The following is a 22,435-nucleotide window of genomic DNA, read 5'->3' on the forward strand; positions in this document are numbered from 1 at the left end:
GCAACTGCATCTGGTTATTTGGACTAAGAACCAGCATTATGCTAATATGAATAACTTTTTTGTATAGCAAATATTTCTGATTAGAGGAAAAGGAAAGTCAGCATTAATAGTGAATTTAATCAAACCAAAGAGAAAGCAGTCTCTGGTTGTGCGAGATTGTGATTGGTGGTTCAAGAAACCAAAACATTATTGACCCAAACTTGGTTAAGAGAGAAAGATGGATAAGGCCAGCAATGAGAGAAGACAAATTACCACCTCCAATTCTGTGTTTAAACGTGGAATTACAGTGAGACAAACACCAGCACTCTAGGAGAATTAGTATGTTGTTGCCTACAGCATATAACTATATAGGCTTATGTTCTCTCTTCACGTAAGGAAAAAAGAATAGAACATTTTAAAATGAAAATCACATAAATCATCTAACAAATCTTTTATAAAATTGTTACGAACAGGTTTAGGATGTAAGTTAGTTGGTACAGCACTTGCCTGGTGTGCATGTAGCCCCGAGTTTAATCAGTACTGCATAAACAGGACATGGTGTTACACACCTGTGTTCCCAGAACTCAGGAGGAAGGAAGCAGGGTCAGAAATTTAAGATCACCCCCTACTTTACACAGGGACTTTAAAACCAGCCTGGACTAGACACCCTGTATCAATAATAATAAATAATAATAATTGCTTTGGGACAGTGACATGGGGTCAGCAAGTAAAAGTGCTTGCCACCAAACCTGATATGATTTGAGTTGCACCCCTTTAGATTTGCAGGGCAGAAAGAGACATCCAGCCCTTGAAATTCTGTCTCCTGACCTCCATACACTCTCAAGTTCACACACACATACACACAAAGAGAGAGAGAGAGAAATTGGTTTCATAGCAACAAACAAAATTGACTATGCATGTATCTTTTCCAAATATAAGTTTTAAGAAAATTACTCTATCACCACTGCAAAACAAAATAATCAGCACACTTGCTGCTAAATTTAAAAACATGACCCTAAAATTCCAAAAGACTCCTGTACAAACAGTAGGAAGGCGAGCCTGGATTTTGGTGTTTATCAATGTAGAATGAGCTCTCTCTCTTTTAAATGCCAAAGACAAATAGGAGTTTTAATAACACTCTGTGGTACTCTATGGACAACAGTCAGGTTTATCATTTCTACCCTTTTCTCACAGATTCCTACCAGAAAGCTCATTTGGTGACATCCTATCCCATCCAAAAGCCATCCTGCCTGTCTCCATCCCAATCAGGAGAGAGAGCAAACACTTAAAACTTCTGAAATGTAACGTAAACAAACAAATGGAATATGCATATTAAAACTTAGGGAAAATATGTAAATGTTTCAAAATCATAAGTCCATTCATTCATATTAGGATCATATAGAAAAATATCTGATAGGTTGAGTCTGAAAAATAAAGCCATATGGAACCAGCGAATGGTGCCTCCTTCTGCTTGCCCTATGCTGCTTGAACCACAAGCCTGAGACATACTTTAGGTTTGCTAAGCAATACTCTGGGAAGATCACTAAAAAAGAGCGCAGGCTTCGCTTTTTCTTTCTGATAATATTAACCTACACTCTCAGGAGAGATATTGTCACTCTGTCTATTACGTTGGGAGATCTTGGGAGACTGACCAATAATCACGGAAGTACGGCCCTGCAGACTAAGTCCAGCCATATGTGGGTGACTGTTGGTATATGGAACATAAATAATTTAAAAAACTAAAACACCCACCAGCAGTGTATGTATTCCCTAGTAGACTAAATGTCAGTTTACTAAAAGGTAAGGAGTTCAGTGCTCTTGTCTCAGCTGATTTCCCCCGAACAGAAATGAAGATAAAAACAGTTTTCTTTTTCCCTCTCTATTGTATTTATTTATATGTTCTGCATGGGGAGCACATGCTTGTGTATGCATGCCATGGAGCATGTGTGCATGCATGTGTGAAGGTCAGAGGAAAGCCTTTGGGAGTTGGTTCTCTCCTTCCACCATGTCCCAGGATGCCCTCACCAAATTCAAGTCAATAGTAATCCCTTATATAAATGCATGAGTCTTATGTATATAACACTAGTCAAGGATACAATTTTCACTTCGTGTTTTTGACCAAGCAGACTCATCTCTTCATTGCTCCATGCTCATTTGCTGACTTGAGGTCGAGAGACCTTTTTGATTTTGTGTGTGTGTGGTCAGTGTGTGGACTTGTTGGCCTAGGTTGAAGGACATGTTTTGGAGGGTGGTCAGTACACACATACTTATCAGTATAGTTGAAGGGACACGTTTTTGATTGTGTGTATGTGTGTGTGTGTGTACTTATTGGTATAAGTGGAGGAACAAGTTTTTGCTTTTGGTGTGTGTGTGTCTACTTATTGGTATAAGTGGAGGGACATGTTTTGACTTTTGGGGTGTGTGTCTGTGTGTCTGTGTGTGCATGTGGAGGCCAGAAGCTGACTTCAGATGTCACTCCTCAATGCTCTCCACCACTGATTCAGCTAGGACAGCTGGCCAAGGAGCTGAACGGAGCCACCATCCTGGCCCTCCCAATCTTCAGCACTGGGGTTACAGCATACACTGCCTTATTACCTGCTTATGTGGGTTCTGGGGATCTAAACCAGATCATCATGGTTGCAGGACAGACTCTTTCCAAACTGAGCTACTTCCCCAGCCCCTAGCATGTGACTTTGCTCTTGCTTTTCCTGCTGAGTGAGGCTAAAACCTCCCCAGTTTCCCATTGTCTCAGATTTGTACCAGCCTATTGCAAATTTTCACTGCCATTCTTAGAATCAAAGACTTTAAGCAGTGAAAAGTACACTTAGTTGCAGCACTCTGTGCAGAAAGACAAAGAAGACAAGCGGAAAGGTGAGGGCAGCTGCCGAACAGCACAGACTGAAAGTGGCAGTCGAGACTGGAGGCATCGGAAAGTGACCCCCTCACCAGAGCTGCTACATTGGGACTTCAGTACGTTTTGCCTCTGACTAAATAAGCAATTTACTATAAATATCTGACAGCTCGATGATTTGGTGTTGTTTGTGTGAGAGAGAGAGAGTTCATTGTTCTCTCTACTTTATTTCTGCATCTCCTAAGCAGCTAACATGCTAACTTGTCTAAAATAGACAGGCCTTGAAATAATACTATAGGAGCAAATAAATGAGTTTTAGTAAAGGCAAAGATCTCTACTTTTGTGAGAAATCTGTAAAGTGTTTGGCTTGAAAACTAAGACAAGTGAGAGTTTGTCTAGCCTTTTCTTTTTGTAAGCAATATACTTTTTAGTTCCTTCAAGTTTTCACATTAAGTTCATAAAAAATTTGACAATTATTCAAATGGCTCAAATAGGTTGATAGGCAAGGAATAGAAACCAGCAGTGTTTCTGCATATATTCTTCATCTAAACTCATTCCTGAGGCTTTGGGCTTTTAATTCAAAGTGTAATTATTTTTAACTGTTATTGAGCCATCCCTCAAGCCATCTCAAAAGATCTTTTTTGGACAGAGTAAGTAATAAATAATTAGCAACATAATTTTTCATCTTATGCCTATAAAATGTAGCTGGTTCGTTTTTACAGGCACATATCTAGGTCCACCCACAAGTCACAGCCCACATGACTGTGCAGCCTACACCACTGCTCTCTTTCGAGACGTGTATAACTATCTGCAGAGGGAAGTTCCATGTCTTGGTGGGAATTACAATTCATTGCTATATGACAATGATAAATAGTGTTGCTATCATCATGCTATTTAAAGCTCAGGTCTTGTGCCTACCTTTTTCTGCGGTAGAGTTAGAAGTAATGACAACACATCTTAAAAATAAGAGATCAAGTTAGTAGCTTCATACGATGCTTAAAAGTCACTCCTTCTGGATAGCTCTTCTGAGAGGGTGGAAAACAATTGATATCTCCCTCGGGAATAAAAGCGGCAAGATAAACATGTCTGCACTATATGTATTAGTACAAGGTCTTCTTAGCCATTTGTCACAGAAATAGACTGACTTCAAACAGCGGTTTACATCAAACTCAGTCTCTAGACAAAGAAACTGAGGCTTGACAGGGAGTGAGGTATCTGCTTGGCAAGGCAGCATCCCGAGCACCCGTAATTCACTTAGCCCCTGGGTTCCTGCACCCCTCATCCGTTTTCCTTTCAGTGTTTCAGGGCATTGTTGCTTCAGCTTGCACAGACTTAGTTGGAGGTAGGCACCATAGGTTTGATTGATACAGCAATTTGCATCTCAAGGCGGCACTCGATAAATACAGCGCCATGAAAGGCTACTCTCTCACCAGCCAATTTCCCCCTCTGGGCTGACTTTAGAAGCTCATTGATGTCACTTCCTTCCTCAGTCAGCAAGTGAATTTTCTTTAATTCTCAAGACCAGCTGTCCATGCTGTCAACAGAAAGTTATTAAAATTCCTTTAAAGTGAATAGAAATAGCCTAAAAGCAAATGTACTTGGAAACAGGAAAGAATCAGTATGCAAAGTCCACAAACCTCTGAGCGAAATAATGTTGATCCAACCAGAGATTTCAAGCACTGTATATTCAAGACATTAGAAAAAATAATTAAAGGATGCTAAACCACGCACTGCTTAAACTTTTATTAGTGGAAGTTTATGCAGTTAGAATTTAGCTCCATAAATTCCATTTCTCCTTTTCAAATATGATTTGAATAAATTGGGCGATGATGTAGGTTTTCTTTAAGTGGGATTTCCTTCCTCTGTTATTTCATGGGTCAAAGAACATTTAAATGTCCAACAGGCTGGGAAGACCCAGAAGGAAGGAAAAATATCATCTTCAGCAGCCATCAGAATCACTGAAGCCACAAAGTAATAACACAATTATGCTTTTAACTTATTAGTGTTTCAACAGCTCAAAGAGAGAGATCATTTATTTCATATACAAAGAGCCATATTAATTGTGCTGGAGAGATGGTTCCATTGGGAAAGTGTTTGCCACATACACATGGGGTCCTGAGTTCAATCCCCAGAACCCATGGGAAAGCACCCAGCATGGTAGCATGCTGTTATAATCCCAAGGCCGAGGAGGAGGAGACAAACAAATCCTGAGCTCACTAATCAACCCAGCTAAATCAATGTTCTGAGTAAAAGTGGGAGATCTTACCTTAAGAAAGAAAGAAAGAAACAAGCTGGGTATATTCAAGTAGACACCCAAGACAGAACTTTGACCTCTACATGAATTCACATACACACACCACATACATGTAGGTAAAAATTAATTTAATTTAATAGCTATAACTCTCAGAAATGACCAATCTGGTTCCGAGTACCCATGCATGGCTGTCCTCTTTACTTCCCCATCAGAGCTCAGTCTCTCAGCAAGTGGACCCCTTCCTTGTTGCCTGAGTGGTACAGTACCTAGCAGTCAAGTTCCTCCCAAGCATGGGCCTGTCCCCAGCCTCACACATCACCCATTCCACCCACTTTTTGTTTGAACAGATTCCTTGACTACTAGGTTCACTCTGATCTTTTGTCTCTGAAACTTACACTTTACTACACCAGACCAGATTTATGTTTATTTATTTGTTTGTTTGTTTGGTTGGTTATTTATTGGTGGGGGTGAGTTTTTTTACACACCATTTGCGAGGCTGACTCAATTTTTTGTTTAGCCTGATATCAAATCCTCGCCATTCTTCTCTCTCATTTCATCTCTTCCTGTGATTCTTTTGTCTCAGTAGACTGTTTTCAGCAATACCACCACAGCTTGTAATTATTTATGTTTGCTTAATTATTTATAATTTTTTTGCTTACCTCCTATTCTATAATAATAACTCCTTAGGGTCAAGGACATACTTTTGTGTCTCCAAGTCTCAACACACTGCTGGTACTTCCTTGGCATTCATAGTATTTTTGTGGAATGATAGTCCCCATTGTTTTTAGTGAATGGAGCCTTGCTAACTTCCCTAATGTTAAATGAAGATGTTCCTGATTCTTGCTCTAATGAAGGGAAAGTTTTACGATTCAAAAAAAAATTAATACATGACCCATCTCCCATCCTAGAGTTGACTTCTGGTGGATTTTGAACCCTGTCCAGTACTTTGCTGGTACTAGTCCCTTTAATATTAGTTGCCAAAATAGGGAAAGGTCATGGTTGTTGAACCTCATCTCTAAGATCTTTCATTACACCTATAAATATATTCCAAAATCTAAAATAAGCTAAAAGGACATAGCATTTTAAGACCTCTAGTGACAAGTGTTTCATCCAAGATAATCAGAAATTGAGTCACTGTCTCTACTGCCCAGGGACTTCTGTGTCTCCCCCTACCCCACACTACTACTGACTCCTTTTATTGTTGTTGTTTTTTTGTTTCCTAGCCTCTGACTTTCCATCAGTAAGGAATTCAGTCCTAGGCTCCTTTTCAAGATAGATAGGGCTCTAGTTCACTGAATCAAATCCATCACCATATAGGTCCTGTTTCTTAAATTCTAGAATCTTTCTTAATGTATCATAAGGGGGCTGGTCTTGTGATACCCAATAGTCAACAGTTATATCTTATCAAATTTCTCTGAATATCCAGATTAATAATGCATATTTGTACCCCAGGAAAGAGGGCATTACCTTGCCCTCCTCCCAACACACACGCACCTCAAGACTTCGCATGGAGCACTTTCAAAGAAGTTGATTGCTACAGAAAGGATCACGCTAAATATAGATTATAATACAGACATTGACATAAGCATAGATGAGGAAGGGATGAAGCCAAGTTCTTTGGAAGAAAAAAGCAAGATGTTTGGCAGCTACTGTCTTGTTCACAGTTGAGTCCTCAGAGCCCAGTCCTTGTATTTGACTCAAGAAAGCTGATCCAATGGTATCTATTGAATAAGTGAATAAGTAATGCCAGAGAGGATTCTTTCTGTTCTTGATTTCCTGTAGCCATGTGTTACCAATTATTCTCAACATCTACCACATGCTTCGATTGATTTTCCTCTTTATCTTCCTCTCCAGTCAAAGCCCCAAAAACCATCTCCTAGTGTTTCCACCCCTTCAAAAGCCCCCAAACCATACTCCATTTTCTCTCTATACTCTGTCCAATTTACTCACCAGTCTACTCTTCCTCAACATACCCTCTCTCCTAAAGGAACCCTAGTCACTTCCAGGTTGTCAGCTGCTTCAAACATGAGGCAACGACTGGTGTTCAAGCCACCCACACCTCCGTGGGCAAGGCTACTTCTGGCTAAACCCTCTCATCTACCCACACCAGTCATTCTGATAATAGGCTCCAAACTCTATCCAGTTTTTAAAGTCTGAATCAAGTTCTGTCTTCTCATGATTCTGGTTCCTGTACCTCAAAGCCAAGTCCTATCTCTGAACTTGGATTTAATTTCTTGTCTTTACTGTATGACTAAGTATTTGTTCAACCACACCTATTATATCAGCTATGTTTGTATTGCTGTGATAAAATACCATGACAAAAACAATTCAAGGAAGAACAGTTTTATTTGAGCTTATGGTTTCAGAGGGAGAGTCCATGGTGGCAGGGAGGCATGGCAGCAGGTGACTGTAACAGGAAACTAAGACATTGCATCTTCAATCATAGCATGAAAAAGAGAAAGTGACCTAGAAGTAGGCTGAGGCTATGAGCTCTAGAAACCCATCTGTGTTGATGTGCTTCCTCAAGCAAAGCTAAGCCACCACCCCAGCAACACTATCAGCTGGAGACTATGTGTTCAAAAATATAAACCTACGGCAGACATTTCTGATTCAAAATACCACACCAATCCAAAAGATAAGGCTATAAAAGATATTCTAATTTTATTCATTAAAAGGTTAATCATAATGCCATTAATATTGTGGTCCTGAATTATTCATGATACATTTCTGAATAAGTTTTAAAAAAGAATATATATAGTGTGAAGTGGAAAAGTATCTACTGGAAGCCTAAATGATCCCCAAGACTAGTAACATTTCTTGGTTCTTCTCTGTGTTTCCAGTTATGTCATTCATAATTCAATCAATTAAAAACATTTCTCAATGGTTCATCTCTGTCATCCAAGCATAAGGGTGGTTAAGGCAGGAGGACTGCGATTTCCACACCAGCATGAGCAAAACAATGAGTTCTCTGCCAGTCCGAGCCACATAGCAACTGTTGTCAGCATCCGCATTGTCATCTTTATCACAACCATACGTTCTCACATATTTTCTCATTTCTCTCCTTCTCTCCCACTGTACCTTGACTTTGTTGATGCCCTGATGCACTTTCATTTATCTTATATAAGTATTATACCAGCCTTTAGGAGGTAGCTGACTGACATAGTAAAGGAACAATTTTAGAATTCACATACTATATTCAAAGGCTTGAGATGAATACGTTCAGTTCATTAAACTATAGGAAACAGCTGAAAAGTGACGAATCTGAAGTTTTAAAGAACCCAAAGTTAACAAAAGACCTGGAATCTGAGAGATTATTTCACATGCTGTGACCCACCATCGAAAATAAACTAAAACTGAAAAACTCTTGCAGCTCTGTGTCTGGCACTGAAAGTTCTAGAAGCCTCTTGTTGTTGCATTATGTCAACATTTTTTCAAAAAAGCAGGTTCACAGTTGTTCTTAAGTCCTCAATGGGGCCTGGTATCTTAAACAGGCTAAAAAAATCACTGTTTAAAATAGTTTAGACAGTAAAAAATTATCCCTTGAGGTTTTCGTCAGTTTGAAGCAGGCCATCAACTAGTGTACAGTAGAAGGAGACAGGAGTGGCTCTCCATGCACTTGTAAGGATGGGATGTGTTATCCAAGAATGCTAGATCTTAGAGATGTCAGTTCCCTCCGATACTGGTGGCAATAGGTTGAAGATATTGCAACAATTTCCGTTCCTGTATGCTGCTGCCATGGGAACCAGCCCCCAGCATTTCAGAGTTGGAGGGGGGCCTATAGACATGGGCTATCACTCAGCTTGACTTTTCTATCTGAGGGAATAAAACTTAATATTCTGGGATCCACGAGGGGGGGAAACTTATCTCTCTGGGGCTGACAGAAAAGGGAAAAGACGCACACACACTCTCTCTTCTCTCTCTCTCTCTCTCTCTCTCTCTCTCTCTCTCTCTCTCTCCCCTCTCCTCTTTGTTCTTTATTTCTTTTTTACCTCTGTGTACATGTATCCCTTTTATCTCTCTTGATGTCTTCCTTCTAACTAACTTTACTTTTTGTCCTTACAAGCTTATATACCCCAATAGGATCTTTCAAGCAATATAAAAATTACAATGTGGTTACATACTATTTTAAGTGAATGATTACAATGAATATAAGTAAAAAGGGGGGCATATTTTCCATATCCCTTACATGATTAAACATTTTATATAATATAGGTGAAAAACAAATTATTACCAAGAATCCACACACATTCATGTCCAAGCAGCTTGTTATAGATTAACATAGTGTAAACAAGCAAGGTATTTTTTTCAGTTAGTTCTTTTACTGGCATGCTGCATTTTTCAGTTACAAAGAAAGTACCAATTATCTTATTAGTTACCCCAAAAGATAATCTTATAAGAAATCTTAGAAGAATCACAATCTAAACTTTTATATATGAAAAAGAGTCAGTCAGCTCTATTTTAAATCCTAAGGGTACATATCCAATCAGTGTAACATGAGGGTGGGCTGCTTGTTGGGGTTTATGTCCTGCCCAGTTCCCCACAGCCAGCAAGCTCCAAAGAAAATCACACAGAAGTCTACATTAGGTTATAAACTGATTGGCCCATTAGCTCAGGCTACTTATTAGCTCTTGTGAGCCACATGGCTCAGTACCTTTCTCAGCCGGGTAGATTACATCTTGCTTCTAGGTGGTCTGGGCAGGAATGGGAGGAATGGGCTTCCTCCATCCTAGCATTCTCCTGTTCTCATCACCCCGCCTCTACTTCCTGTCTGGTTGACCTGCCTATACTTCCTGCCTGGCCAATCAGCGTTTATTTAAAATGTGATTGACAGAATACAGACAATTCTCCAGCACCATAGCAGGCTTTTATAGCAGAAATCTGAGAGCAGAAATGGGTACAAGGAATTAATCATCACCCTTGATCACCAGCCCATCCTAGCAAGAAAAGTACATCAGTTAATAATAATTGGACTGCTTTGTTCTTATTCCTAAATCTCAATGACTCTCTCACGTAGCTATATGCCTTTCTAAACTTTATATTGTTTTCCAAGATTTTCTACCCAAAGCGATTAACAAAAACATCTTAACCTAACCTTAAGTTACTATTTAAAGCTTTGTTTTAGCATGATACAGCCTAAAACCTGAAAACACATCTCTCAACATTAAGATTAAAGTGCTTGAGCTAACTTGTCTTCTGGAACTCATTTGATTTTCTTAATCATTAACCTAAGCCACAATCCATAAGACTCCTCAAGGGAATCTAGCTGTGTGATAGTTCCTTGTTCTTATTTTCTATCCTCTTTCTACCCATTGCTGTTTTTTCAGGGGCAGGGGCAACACTTTCACAGTGCAGCTTAAGAGAGAAAATCATCTTCATAATAATCCACAAGTAAAAATGCCCAGTAGAACGGAATAGTTCCAAGAGATAATCATGTTACGTTAAGGGCAGCGGGGGTCTCCCCATGCCCATTCACACCACCCCAGGTACCAGAGAAAATGGCAGTGACAAGCATGCAGAGACACAGCAGTAGCAAGAGACGTTCTGGGGCCCCAGCTCTGGGGGGTCTTGACTGTTCGAGATTCACCCATCAGAGCTTTGCTTCCTGGTGGGCCAATCCCCTGAACTGAACTGATATCTACTGCTCCTCTGACATAGCCACCAGCATCTGAAGTTCATGAATGGCCTACAAGGTCTCAACATCATGTCCAACAATAGATAAGCCAATGTGTCCACAACCTCCTCAGTAGTGCATTCTGCTCCACTTATTAAAGATACATTCAATCAAAAACATAAAGACTCTAGGCTGCTATTTCTGCGTTCTATCAGCTCTCCACTCCACAAAGCTTTTTGAAACATTCTTAGTCCCCTGGCTTTGGAGTCCATTTCATCAAAGCATACAAAACAAGAACCAAGATTAAGACAGGCAAGGTGTTTTATCCAACCCAGCCATTGCTGTGTGTTAGGATTAAAAATGGTGCAATAGAGCCTGGTTTTCAATGGTAGACAGTAAATGGGACAAGATGTACAAAGCATTCTATCCCCGGTCTATTAACTAAAACAAGCAAACAAAAATGGTTTCTATTTATTACTATTGTTCCCTGGAGATAATGTATGGGGAGAGGAACTTATTACTCAGGACTAGCACAGAGGTGGGTCCTTAAAGCATGGTCATGATGATTAGAACAAGAGAATTTCATGGAGCTGATCTCCTATTGCTGCTGTAACAGACCACAGTCATTCCACTATCATCAATATTAGTAGCTGTAGAGAGATGGCTCAGTGGGTATGGCACTTGCTAATCTTCAAGGGGATCTAAATTCTGTTCCCAGCATCCACATCGTGCCATCACCTATAGTCCAGCTCCAGGAGATCCAACACCCTCTTCTGGCCTCGACAGACTCACACACACACACACACACACACACACACACACAGGCATGCACACATTAAAAAGTAATCAGAATAATAAAACATTTTTCAGATGTGTTGGAATATCTCTGTCTTTCTCTCTCTCTCTCTCATACATACACACATTTACACACACATACACACTTACCTTAACTTGGGAGAATTGGTCTCAGGACACCCAAACCTGAAGGATGCTCATGTTCCCTCCATAAAATTCGGTATTTGTGAAAAGCAGCATACTCCTCCCACACACTTCGATCATGTCTAGTTTTTGTTCCTTGCCTAGTACTGCAAATGGTCCCTGTGTGCCTCATCTTGGGAACAGGAATAAGAAAACAACAATCTGTGCATTAGAAATCCACAGAACCACAGGTTAGATGTACTATAATGTTGGTGACTTAAAAAACAACACACAGATTTGTCAGTCTCATGGCTCTCGAGGTCAGAAGTTCAGGGACTAACAGCAAGTATTGACCAGCTGCGCTTGTTGGGAGCCCTGGGGGAGAACCATTTCTTTCCATCCCCAGGGTCCTAAAAGCTAATTCAAAAGCTTTTCCTCAAAGCCTTTTGCCTCCCCTTTAAGCTCTCTGCATAGAGCCTGATAAAGAAATCTCAACATTAAAACATACCAAGAGTGTCCAATGGAGATTTTAAAACAAAGAAAATCGTTTTTTTATTATCTAGAACCTCTAAGCTTGGCCCCTGGCATTTCTTGGCAACAGCTTAATCAAATAGTCCCTTGCAGGACTTCATTCTATTTTTTATGCTCCTTATATCTCTATTGTGCCCTGAATGGTGCCTCAAAAGGTACTGAATTCTTATAAAATTTTAATGTATACTAATTATTGGATGATTAATTGACTGGAGAGTTTCACCTATATGTTGTATCTTTTAAAATAAGCAGGCTGCCAGATTCTTTCTATTTAAACAACAATAATAATGTACAGTTGATGGGGGTCATTTCTCTCCTTCCAGCATAAGAAATAGGGAATTAAATTGGTGACAAATATCTTTACCCAGTAAGCTGCCCTAACAGGTGGGCCATGGATTAGCAGCTTCTTAAAGGGTTGAACATGCAACTCCCATTTATATCTCTGGGTATTCATTCCAGAGAAATAATTATTTGTGTCTCATTCAAAACCTATACCTTATGCTTACAGCAGCTTTACACTGTGTGGCCAAGCCTAGAAACTAGGCAGCTCATTGGGTACATCCACACTGTGGCCTAGGACTCAGCAAACAAAAGGAAACAACCCACACACAGCCATGAGGATAAAAGGCAGAGTTAGACTTGGGGAAAAGACACTAATCCTGAAGGGTTATATAGCACATATGACTCAAATTCTTTAACATTATTGATTTTAAGATGGTATCACTGGGCCAGTCTGGATAATGAGTACAAGGAGTTTTTCAGCGTTATTTTTGGTTTGGATTTTGTTTTTGAGACAGAGTTTCACTCTGTAACTAGTAATCCTCCTGTTTCATCCTCCCAAATTCTGGGATTCCAGTCATCATCCTGCACAGTAGGTCTTACCTCTGTCTTGTCTGACTCTGCAGTTGCTTCAGTCAAGGGTTATTTTTGGAAGACATGTTTAGAAGGCATGTTTATCCATGACAAAGCTGTTTACAAATGATCATTTTTGTGCTACCAAATTTCTTCTTGATTTTCCTTCCTGAAAACTTCTTGTTATTTGTTATTGCTGAAGATTTTCTCTCCTGTTTAAGATATGACACTGGTCATCCTGGGCTATTTTCTTGACTGTATTTGTGTAGTTGTGCTTGGATTCTTATTACCCATGCTGCTCTGTTGCCTTCCATCCATTGCTCTGAATTTCTTTCATCCTTACCAAGAAGATATCATCAATGAGCTGTTGGTTTGGATTTCCATCTCCACCAACACTGTAACAAGGAACGAGGTCTTCATGGCTTCCTGGACAAAGAGTTGTTTTGAAAATAGCGTTTCTCAGCTAGAATGCTAGCTCAAGCCTGTAACTTCAGCCCCAGGGAGGCTAAAGTGGGAGGACCACAAGTTTTAGATCAACTAGAGCCTTGTGAGCTCAGTGTCATGATCAGACTTTCAGGAGTTGCCACAGTCTGTGAATCTTTGACAGGCTCTGGTCTTTTCATGTCTCCTTTGTTTCTCTGACAAAGTTGGGTATAGCCTGCTGGGTACCATCTTTGGCAAGTGTCTACTGCATTTGGTATTCTTGCCTAGCAAGTTCTTTTCAGGTTTTGACATTGTGCTCCCACTATTTCTGCATCCAGACATGTCCCACTGTGATTCGGACCCTGTCTACAGAGCCCATGCAGTTGGGGTAATCTGACTGAGAGCAGAGCAGGATCTGTCCTATATTTTGTCTTGATGAGTGTGGTTTTATATAAAATTTCTTTCTGCTTTCTTTTTCAGTGACTTCAGGGAGAATCCAGGAACACATCACCAATCAGGTATTTTCTCACCTTCTCACAAACCAATTCAAGGTCATTTTAAATACTAATACTTGCATAGTAAATATTTCAATCAGCTTGTGCTCATTGTGACGTAGGAGCAACAGACACAGTCTTGGTTCTTATAGCAGATAAATCACTCATCTGTGAACCACCATGCACTCTCATTGTCTGTCTCAACCCCACTGCTTCCCTCTATCCCACCCCACCAAGTGGAAGAGTAGACACACCCTGTCATTCTAAACACCTAAGTGTCCCTGTGACCATGTTGTGACTTATGGAGCAAATATAATCACAACTCAGGTGACTCTTCTCTGTCATCTCAAGTGTTAATTCAACCAGATAAACCTGAGTGGCTGCCAGGGCCCACAGAGAGGAAAAGCACCTCAGGGTGACTTCCCCTCGTCATCATTTCCCTGCGCTCAACTTAGTGTGCTCCTGTTTCCCAATCTCCATGCCCAGTCTCTCTGTGACCTAATGTCTGGATTGTCAGCTATTCATACTGTTTATAGGACTGGTGATATGTAGCCACCCATGGGATAAACCAAGAGAGGCTGTCACCAAGAGCTATGCTGCCCGGCCCACCGACCCCTTCTGCAGGCCAGAGCTGCAGCACCTACACATGATACTTGCTCAAGAGACTCAGAAAAGTCTGACATTGGCCTGTGGCAAAATACTGCTCAAATTTCACTCCCAGATACAAATCTCCATGGCTTTTTTTCTTTCTTATTCTCTGGAATAAATTATAACTCACCGTTGCCAAGGAGAAAGGTTAGGTAAGTGTACATTTATATTGGGTAAGGTACATTTTTTTTCTGATGTTCTACTTTTTATTGTTATGCTTATTTTATTATCTGTTCAGTTAGAAAGCAAATAATGGGGTTCAGTAGACTCTTGATGTACCTCTGTTGGAAGAGTGCTTTTTTAAATGAGCATGAAGTCCTGCAGTCTTTCTCCAACACCACATAAATTACATGTGCTAGGATGTGCCTGTAATAGCACTCTTAGAGGTGGAGGCTTGGGATGGGATTAAAAGTTCAGGCTATGCTTGGTCCTTGAAGGAGATGGAGACCAATCTGGAGCCCATGAGGTCATTACAGCATCCTCATACATGTGTATTATACCTTGCCCGTGTTTACCCCTCCCATTACCCTCACTTGTATCCACCCCTTCTCCTGGTGGCTCCCCAAAGAGTATCCCCTCTGTTTCAATACATGATCTGAGTATGGTTGTAATGTCCCTAGATAAACCCAAAGAAATCTAAGTTGTTGACAAAGGCCACTCATTTGTTTCCCGGCCGCCCAGACCTGAAATAGCCACAAAGAAATTGTATTAATTAAAACACTGTTTGACTACTTGCTTAGACATATTCCTGGCTAACTCTTATATCTTAAATTAACCCATTTCTATTCATTTGTGTAACACGCACGTGGTTGTGGCCTACCAGTAAAGTTCCTTCCAGTGCTCGGCATTTGTCTCCTATAATGGCTACATGGTTTCTCTTTGACTCCGCCTACTCTCTCCTCCTCTATCTGCTTGGAATTCCCACCTTGCCCTATTCTGTTATGCCACTGACTGAAACAGCTTTATACATTAACCAATAAAAGCAAGGCCTATACAGAAGGACTTCCCATACCACTAAGTCACATATCAGAGAGGTACCTGCATGTCTGTGTTTTTGTGGCAATATTCTCCTTTATCTATGTCACTAATTTCTTCCAAAAAATAAGCTCCAATTTTAGCTCCCATTGTCATTTCACTCAAATAAAAATATAGCTTTGGCCTCATCAGCACCAGATACCCCTTAATTCGTGAAGCTTTAAACACTGAGAACTCAATTTGCTTAATATACCCCACAGCAAAATCAATAAACAGGATCAAGCATTTATCGGAAACATTTTTGCTTTTCTTTACGTGTGTACAGATGGATGGTAGATAGGAAGACAGACAGAAAAAAGACAGAAAGACAGACAGATAGATGGATTTATTAAATTGGCTTACTGGATACGATCTGGAAGCTCAACAGTGACTATTTTCACAGTGGAGAGGCTGAGAAATAGTATCTGCCCAGTCCTCAAGGCTAGATGCCTCATCAGTTCCAATCTGGTGCTAAAGGCCTAGAGGATTCCTGGAAGTCCTCCAGTCTTTAGTGCATGTCGGCAGGCAAAAGAAACTAAGTCCCCACATCAATCAAAGATCGCAACAGAAGCAGTAACAGGGAAATGAAATTATCAGAAAGGTCCTTCTTTATCTGGGCTACTGCAGCTGGGAGGAACCACCAGCCCTCAGAGTGGGTCTTCTGCTTCAGTTAGTATAACTGAGAACATCCTTCTAGTATGGCCAGAGATATCTCAACTCTAAAGGAACCCTCACTGCTATAAACAGATTTAGAGCTTGTCAGGTTGTCAGTCAGTATCAACCATCAGAAACATCAATAACAATAATAGCTCTAAAAATGTCAATAGGAGTAATTAATCTTAAAATAGGTGGGACACAGATGGCAAGGGCTCCTCCACATTTAGTCAGGAAGCCAGCAAAATGTGTATGTTAGAAAAAAGGACTGTCAGTCTAAGACACTAAACATAGGCAGAAATTTTCAACTTCAAAGACAAGAAAAGAAAACCTAAGTACATTAAGGAAAAGAAGAAATCTGATCATGAATTTGAAGGTGAGGATCTCAGAAGACAAAAACCATGAATGTAATTTTCCCTCTTTTGCATTATGGCCAAAAGTTTCCCATTCTGCTCCCTCACCCACTAGATTTCGAGTGTGATTTTAAAGATTGTGTTACAGAGAAGAGCAGTACCACAGTATCGGAGAATACCATGGTTGTGTGATGATTGCGTCAGCTGCTCTCTCACAGGGTCCATTTCCCTTCTCAGCTTGGTCTCTTTACGTTCTTTGAATGAACTCAAGTGGTTTTATAAGGCAGAGCCATAGTTAAGACTTGAAAGCTTATTGTTTTTATGTTTACACATTTACCACAGACAGAATGCTTTTCTCACAAAGATATTCACTTTCCCTGTTGATGTAATAGGTAAAAATTGTAAATGAATCGAGTTCTTTTCATTGTGAAGCTTCCACCATACATATGGAGTTTTCTTGTTGAGTTTATCTGCCTCACAACCCACCCTCCCTTCTCTCCCTCCCATTGGTCCCATTGTCCTTCATATATATATATATATATATATATATATATATATATATATATAGTCACATATGTATGATTTTATGTATCTACATAAAATCTAGGAACCACAAATAGAAAGAAAGTGTGGTATTGCCTTTCTGCAAAGGGTTTAATTCATTTAATATGCTTATCTCCAGCTGCACTGAGGCAGGTCCTTACAGGAGAATTTTTATTTCCTGCATGTTGCTCCTTTGTTCATTTGGCTAAACTGAAAGAATGTGGACACCAAAACTGAACACCAAATATTTACTCATGATCTTTAACAAGGATCTGATGACAGTCTCAATAAGCAATTGAAAGTCTTTGAACTTTAGCATAAGGGGGAATGCCTTAATGCATTTCTCACACAGCCCTTCTCAGAACAGAATCGCCTTGTGCAATCTTTGTCCGACAGCTCACATTTCTAATACCGCAGTGGAATTTCTATTCATCGTTCTTCCAAAGAAGGACATGCTTCCCCCTCTCAAAGACACAATTCAAAGGGTCATCTGACAACTTTAATTTATCCAATTTCTGAAATAAAAGCTAAGCCAGCCCCGTTTGCTTTTTTTCTCTTTTCCTTTGCTTTGTTTCATTTTTCTGAAACAAGATTTTAATGTACAACCCAACCTGACCTGGAACTCACAAAGGCAGCCCAGACTGCCTTCGAACTTGTGGTGATCCTCCTGTCTTTCACTGTTTGAAATCACTCTGCTACCAAAGGAATTTGACTCTTGAGAGGCACTTACTTTCATTGGGAGGGGGTATGTCTCAGTGTGCGTGTTGAGCTTGTGGGAGACAGGTCTCTCCTACAATGTGCCTCCTAGGGATCCAACTCCAGTATTGGGCTTGGTGGCAAGCACCATCCCACAAGTCCCAAGAGAAACATTTTTGAAAACTCACTTTGGATAATCAATACAGTATTATTTATCAGACAGCGATGCATAATGGAATGGCGTTAAGCATTAATCTTGCCCCTAAATCCTTCCTACTGGGTACTATAAATTGTGTAATTAAACTGAAATTGAAAATCAAGTTTTTCCCCTCCTCCTTTCTTTTCCCTGCAGTGGGCAAACAAGGCTGTGCAGCAACATGAGAAATCAAGGCTGGAGAGGGTGGGGTGTGCAGGACTCACTGGCATAGCCAGTGTATGTTTTCAGCCCTAGCTCCTTTAGCACACCTGATCTCTGAGAGCAAACAATCATTTGAGTCCTCTGGAGGGACCCTGAATTCTTTCCCATGTAAGTCACTGGGGAAATCAGAGTGCTTTTTAAAAGTGACTCTGGAGTGCGGCTGGTTTACGAAACAAGGACAAAAGTGAACAGCAAAGTGCTTGGCAGCACTTGTCCCAAGACGCCATGAATGCATGACCCATTTTTTTCAGCTGTGTCTTTGGCAACTCACTGCTGTAGTATTCTCCTATTTAAAAAATGCTACTTGTTGAGATGAAGCCTCTTATGGGTTTACTGAATAATTTTCACCATGGTAGATTAAAGCAAATACCTTAAAATACTACCAAAAATATTCCTAAAACAAAATAATTGTCATCATAAGAAGAGAGGGGGGCAAAGGACCTGGAAACCTTTTCCTTTTGCCTTGTTATAGAGTCAACAATTGCAACCTCCACTAAATGAATACCACCTGTTTGTCTTTTATAAAGCAGGTCATCAAAGCCCTAGTGCATTAGGACTCGGGGTTTTGCAGTGAGATGACAAGGAAGGGCACCCTGTGTGGGGAACCATGGTTTATGAAGTTTGTTTGTGTTGTGCAGAACAACCCCAGTTCAGGAGCTAGCTCTAGGACAGTTTTGGCCTCGTTGATTGCCCAGGTAAGTGAGAGCCATGTCCACAAGTGTGCACCCAGCCTATTCATAAGTCTTCTTTAGTTGCGGTACCAGATTAGTGTGGATGAGGGCTTTCAAAGAAGACAAAGGTGTACCTTGCAAGTCTGGAGGCTCTATATTCAAAGTCAGGGTGTGATGGAGGCCACCTTTCTAAAAACATTAAGTAGGATTTTTTTTTCCTACACGTCTTTGTTCCTGGTAACTACCAGCAACTTTCTGCAATACCTGTCTCATTACTACATAACTTTAACCTCTGCCTGTTCTCTTGTTCCTATACTAGCCAGTATTCAGGAACTAGTACTAATGAAAGCTTCCTGATTATATTTGTAAAGCTCCCTATCTAAATAGGATCACACTGACAAGGACTAGACATCAGGACTTCAATATCTCTGTACAGAAAGCACAAGTTAACCCACAGCAAGATGAAAATATTGGTTATCTCAGCCTACTGCTCCCCCCCCCACTGTTGTTGTGAGTGATGGTTGGTCTGCTCATGTGTTGATTCATTCTGGTACTTGTAAACTGAGATCTAGAACCATCATACTCAGTGTTGAATTCAGATTAGAGGACAACTCTTGGACAGTCTAAGAGGCCACCATGTACTTGACAAGGCTCCACCACATGTATGACAAGGCTCCACCATGTTCTTGACAAGGCTCTACCACGTGTATGACAAGGCTCCACCCTGTGCATGACATGGCTTTGTTGACAGAAACTGCTCCTTTGTTCCCAGATGTACAGAACCAAACTAATCACACAAAAACTACATTAATTACAACACTGCTTGGACTATTAGCTCAGGCTTCTTATTGAGTAGCTCTTACATCTTAAATTAACCCATTTCTATTAAGGCTTGTGTTTTATTGGTAAGGTTCTCTTGCATCTGTCTCCTTTGGCAACCACATGGCATCTCCCTGACTCCACCTTCTTTTCTTCTCTATCTTGTCTTGGAATTCCCTCCTTGCTCTATTCTGTGCTGCCATAGGCCCAAAGAACATTCTTTATTAACCAATGGTTAAAAAACATATTCATAGCATAGAGAAGGGAATCCCACATCACCTCCCCTTTTCTGTCTAAATTACAAAGGAAGGTTTTTGCTTTAACATAGTAAGATTACATACAACAGTTATCACATAAGAATTATAGTTACAATATTCATATTTACTTTATCTTTTATCATAACTAAGGAAAATTATAATTATAGCCATCTATTCTTCCATTCCATCAAAGACCCCAGAAGGATATAATATTACCTAAGTTAATATGAAGTGCATTATAAGCGCTTCTCTAGAAATAAGAGAATCATCTTGCTGCCTGGACAGTCACTCAAGGTTCTTCTGTATCATTGGGGCATCCATGTTCAGCTTACAGGCCAATAGTATCCAGTAGACTTTTCCATGAAACAGGAGATCTGAAAGGTTGTTTTGCCTCTATTGGCAGTTTGTTAATCATTTTCTTTTGTATCCTGAAGAATGTCTGGCATACACTTTCATGAAGCAGGAACCCTGAAGGATTGTCTCACTTTTAGTCAAGTTCAGCAGTCATTTTCCTGTGGCTCCTGCATGTCCAGTTCATACAGCATAGCATCAAGAAATACAGGCAAGAGGAGTTTCTTGCCCAAATGGCTATCCTCTCACATTGAAAGAAAATTCAATAACAAGTTTCCTCAATGCCCATCAACCTCTCTGAAGTAATTTATGCTGCCAGAAGCAGACATGTGTCACTGCCAAGAAAAGACTAAGTTCTTAAAACATTTTAAATGCCATATTCTTTACATCTTCAAAAGATTTGAAGATTACTTATCTATCTGAAATATATCTCTGAACATTCAATAAACCTAACTAACATGACTACAAGTTTGACTATCATAAATGACTATCACTCTGTATTTCTTAATTTTACATTATATTTTAAATGAGCATATAAACACGATACCTTAATTAAGAACAGAAATACACATATAACAAAATTGACCTTAAATTTGTATCAGTAGACAAAGATCATACCCCCTTGAAATGTAAACAAACATCTATAAACAATCATTAGGAAAATAGGCCATTTTTCTCTAGACTACTTCCTACTTATTACTTCTTGGCAGAACTGTTAATCAGGTCTTTTATGGAATATCCTGTGTGTAGGTCCATCTCAGTCAGCAGGCCTGAAGCTGTTCTGGATATTGGACCATCTGGGCCACTGCTTCAGGTGGTTTTGTTTGAGCAAACCATATTAGTCAATAGGGAATCTACAGCATTTTATCCTCTGTGGAAGCAAGAGCAGAGCCTCTTTTCCAAAGCAACATATCCTTAGACCTAAATTTTGAAGACAAGATACCTTTAATGTACAATGAAATGTCTCTCTGTACTTAGCTCATTCACAGTCAAAAAATTCAAAGAAAACACAATAATATACATTATGCAGACAATAATATACATAATGTATCTTTATATGGCTTATTTTTCTTTATTCTTTTAATCTATAGCTCTCTTTACTCTATTTATAGACTACTTTTTTAAAAAAACCATTCACTTCTTTTCATAACTATTTCTTCTTTCTCCCAAGCCTACATATAATTATACAAGACTGTGACCCATTTAGTGGTCTATTCCATCTGAATTTGTCTTTATTGTGTGCAATACTGTAATTATTTTCAAACCAGAAGCACTTTTTTTCTTTTAAATGCTAAGCAGGTGTGTCTAGGACCAACTCTGAGGTCATGTCTCTTGGCTCTGCCCAGTACAACATGGCAGAGGCATGTTCACTGCCTCTAAGAGCCATACACACTGCCCCAGCTCCAGGGTCACAGCAGGTCTATGCTACCATTAAGCAATGTGTAACATGCTACACGCAGAGCTCATTTAAGTGCTCAACCTCCTGAAAGAACCAGAGCTATTAGTGCAGCTAGAATGAACCAGGAAGCCCTCCCCTAAAGAAGCCATGTAGCCTTTGCTGCCGATGCTGAGTCAGGAAGACCTCTCTTAGAGGAGCTATGGCGGCCCTGCTCGCCACCAGTAAATAGAGCCCATCTTAAAAAAAAAATGTGGCTACTAAGAAGCTGAGATAAACTCTGTTCTTTTTTCTCTAGAATTACTTTTTAAGCTCTCTCAGGTTTTATGTGGACATAACATAGTTGCCCCATGTTGGGCACCATTTTTGTTGATGGAGACAACTCATTCATTTCCAGCTGTACAGACCAGAAATAATCACACAAAACTATATTAATTATAACACTGCCTGGCCTAATAGCTCAAGCTTCTTATTGGCTAGCTCTTATGTTTTAAATTAACCCATTTCTACTTATCCATATATCAGCATGAGGTTCATTGTTTACCAGTAAGGTCCTCTGACATCTGTCTCCTTTGGCACCTACATGGTGTCTCCTTGACTCCACTTTCTTCTCTCCTCTGTCTCTGCTTGGAATTCCCACCTTGCTCTATTCTGTGCTGTCATAGGCCCAAAGCACATTCGTTATTAACCACTGATAATAAA

General features: G+C 40.0%; 1 protein-coding gene across 3 annotated transcripts in view; it reads left to right on the top strand.

The window, feature by feature from the left end:
* Positions 1-22,435, top strand: part of Chst9 (carbohydrate sulfotransferase 9) — a 253,342-nt gene that overhangs the window by 207,606 nt on the left and 23,301 nt on the right. For all 3 annotated transcript variants that reach the window (XM_075969257.1, XM_075969258.1, XM_075969259.1), the window contains one exon: positions 13,900-13,937. In XM_075969257.1, coding sequence (XP_075825372.1) covers positions 13,900-13,937 — 38 coding nt within the window. The remainder of the gene's footprint in view (positions 1-13,899; positions 13,938-22,435) is intronic.

The sequence above is a fragment of the Microtus pennsylvanicus genome, chromosome 4, assembly GCF_037038515.1.
Source record: "Microtus pennsylvanicus isolate mMicPen1 chromosome 4, mMicPen1.hap1, whole genome shotgun sequence".
NCBI classification, from domain to species: Eukaryota; Metazoa; Chordata; class Mammalia; order Rodentia; family Cricetidae; genus Microtus; species Microtus pennsylvanicus.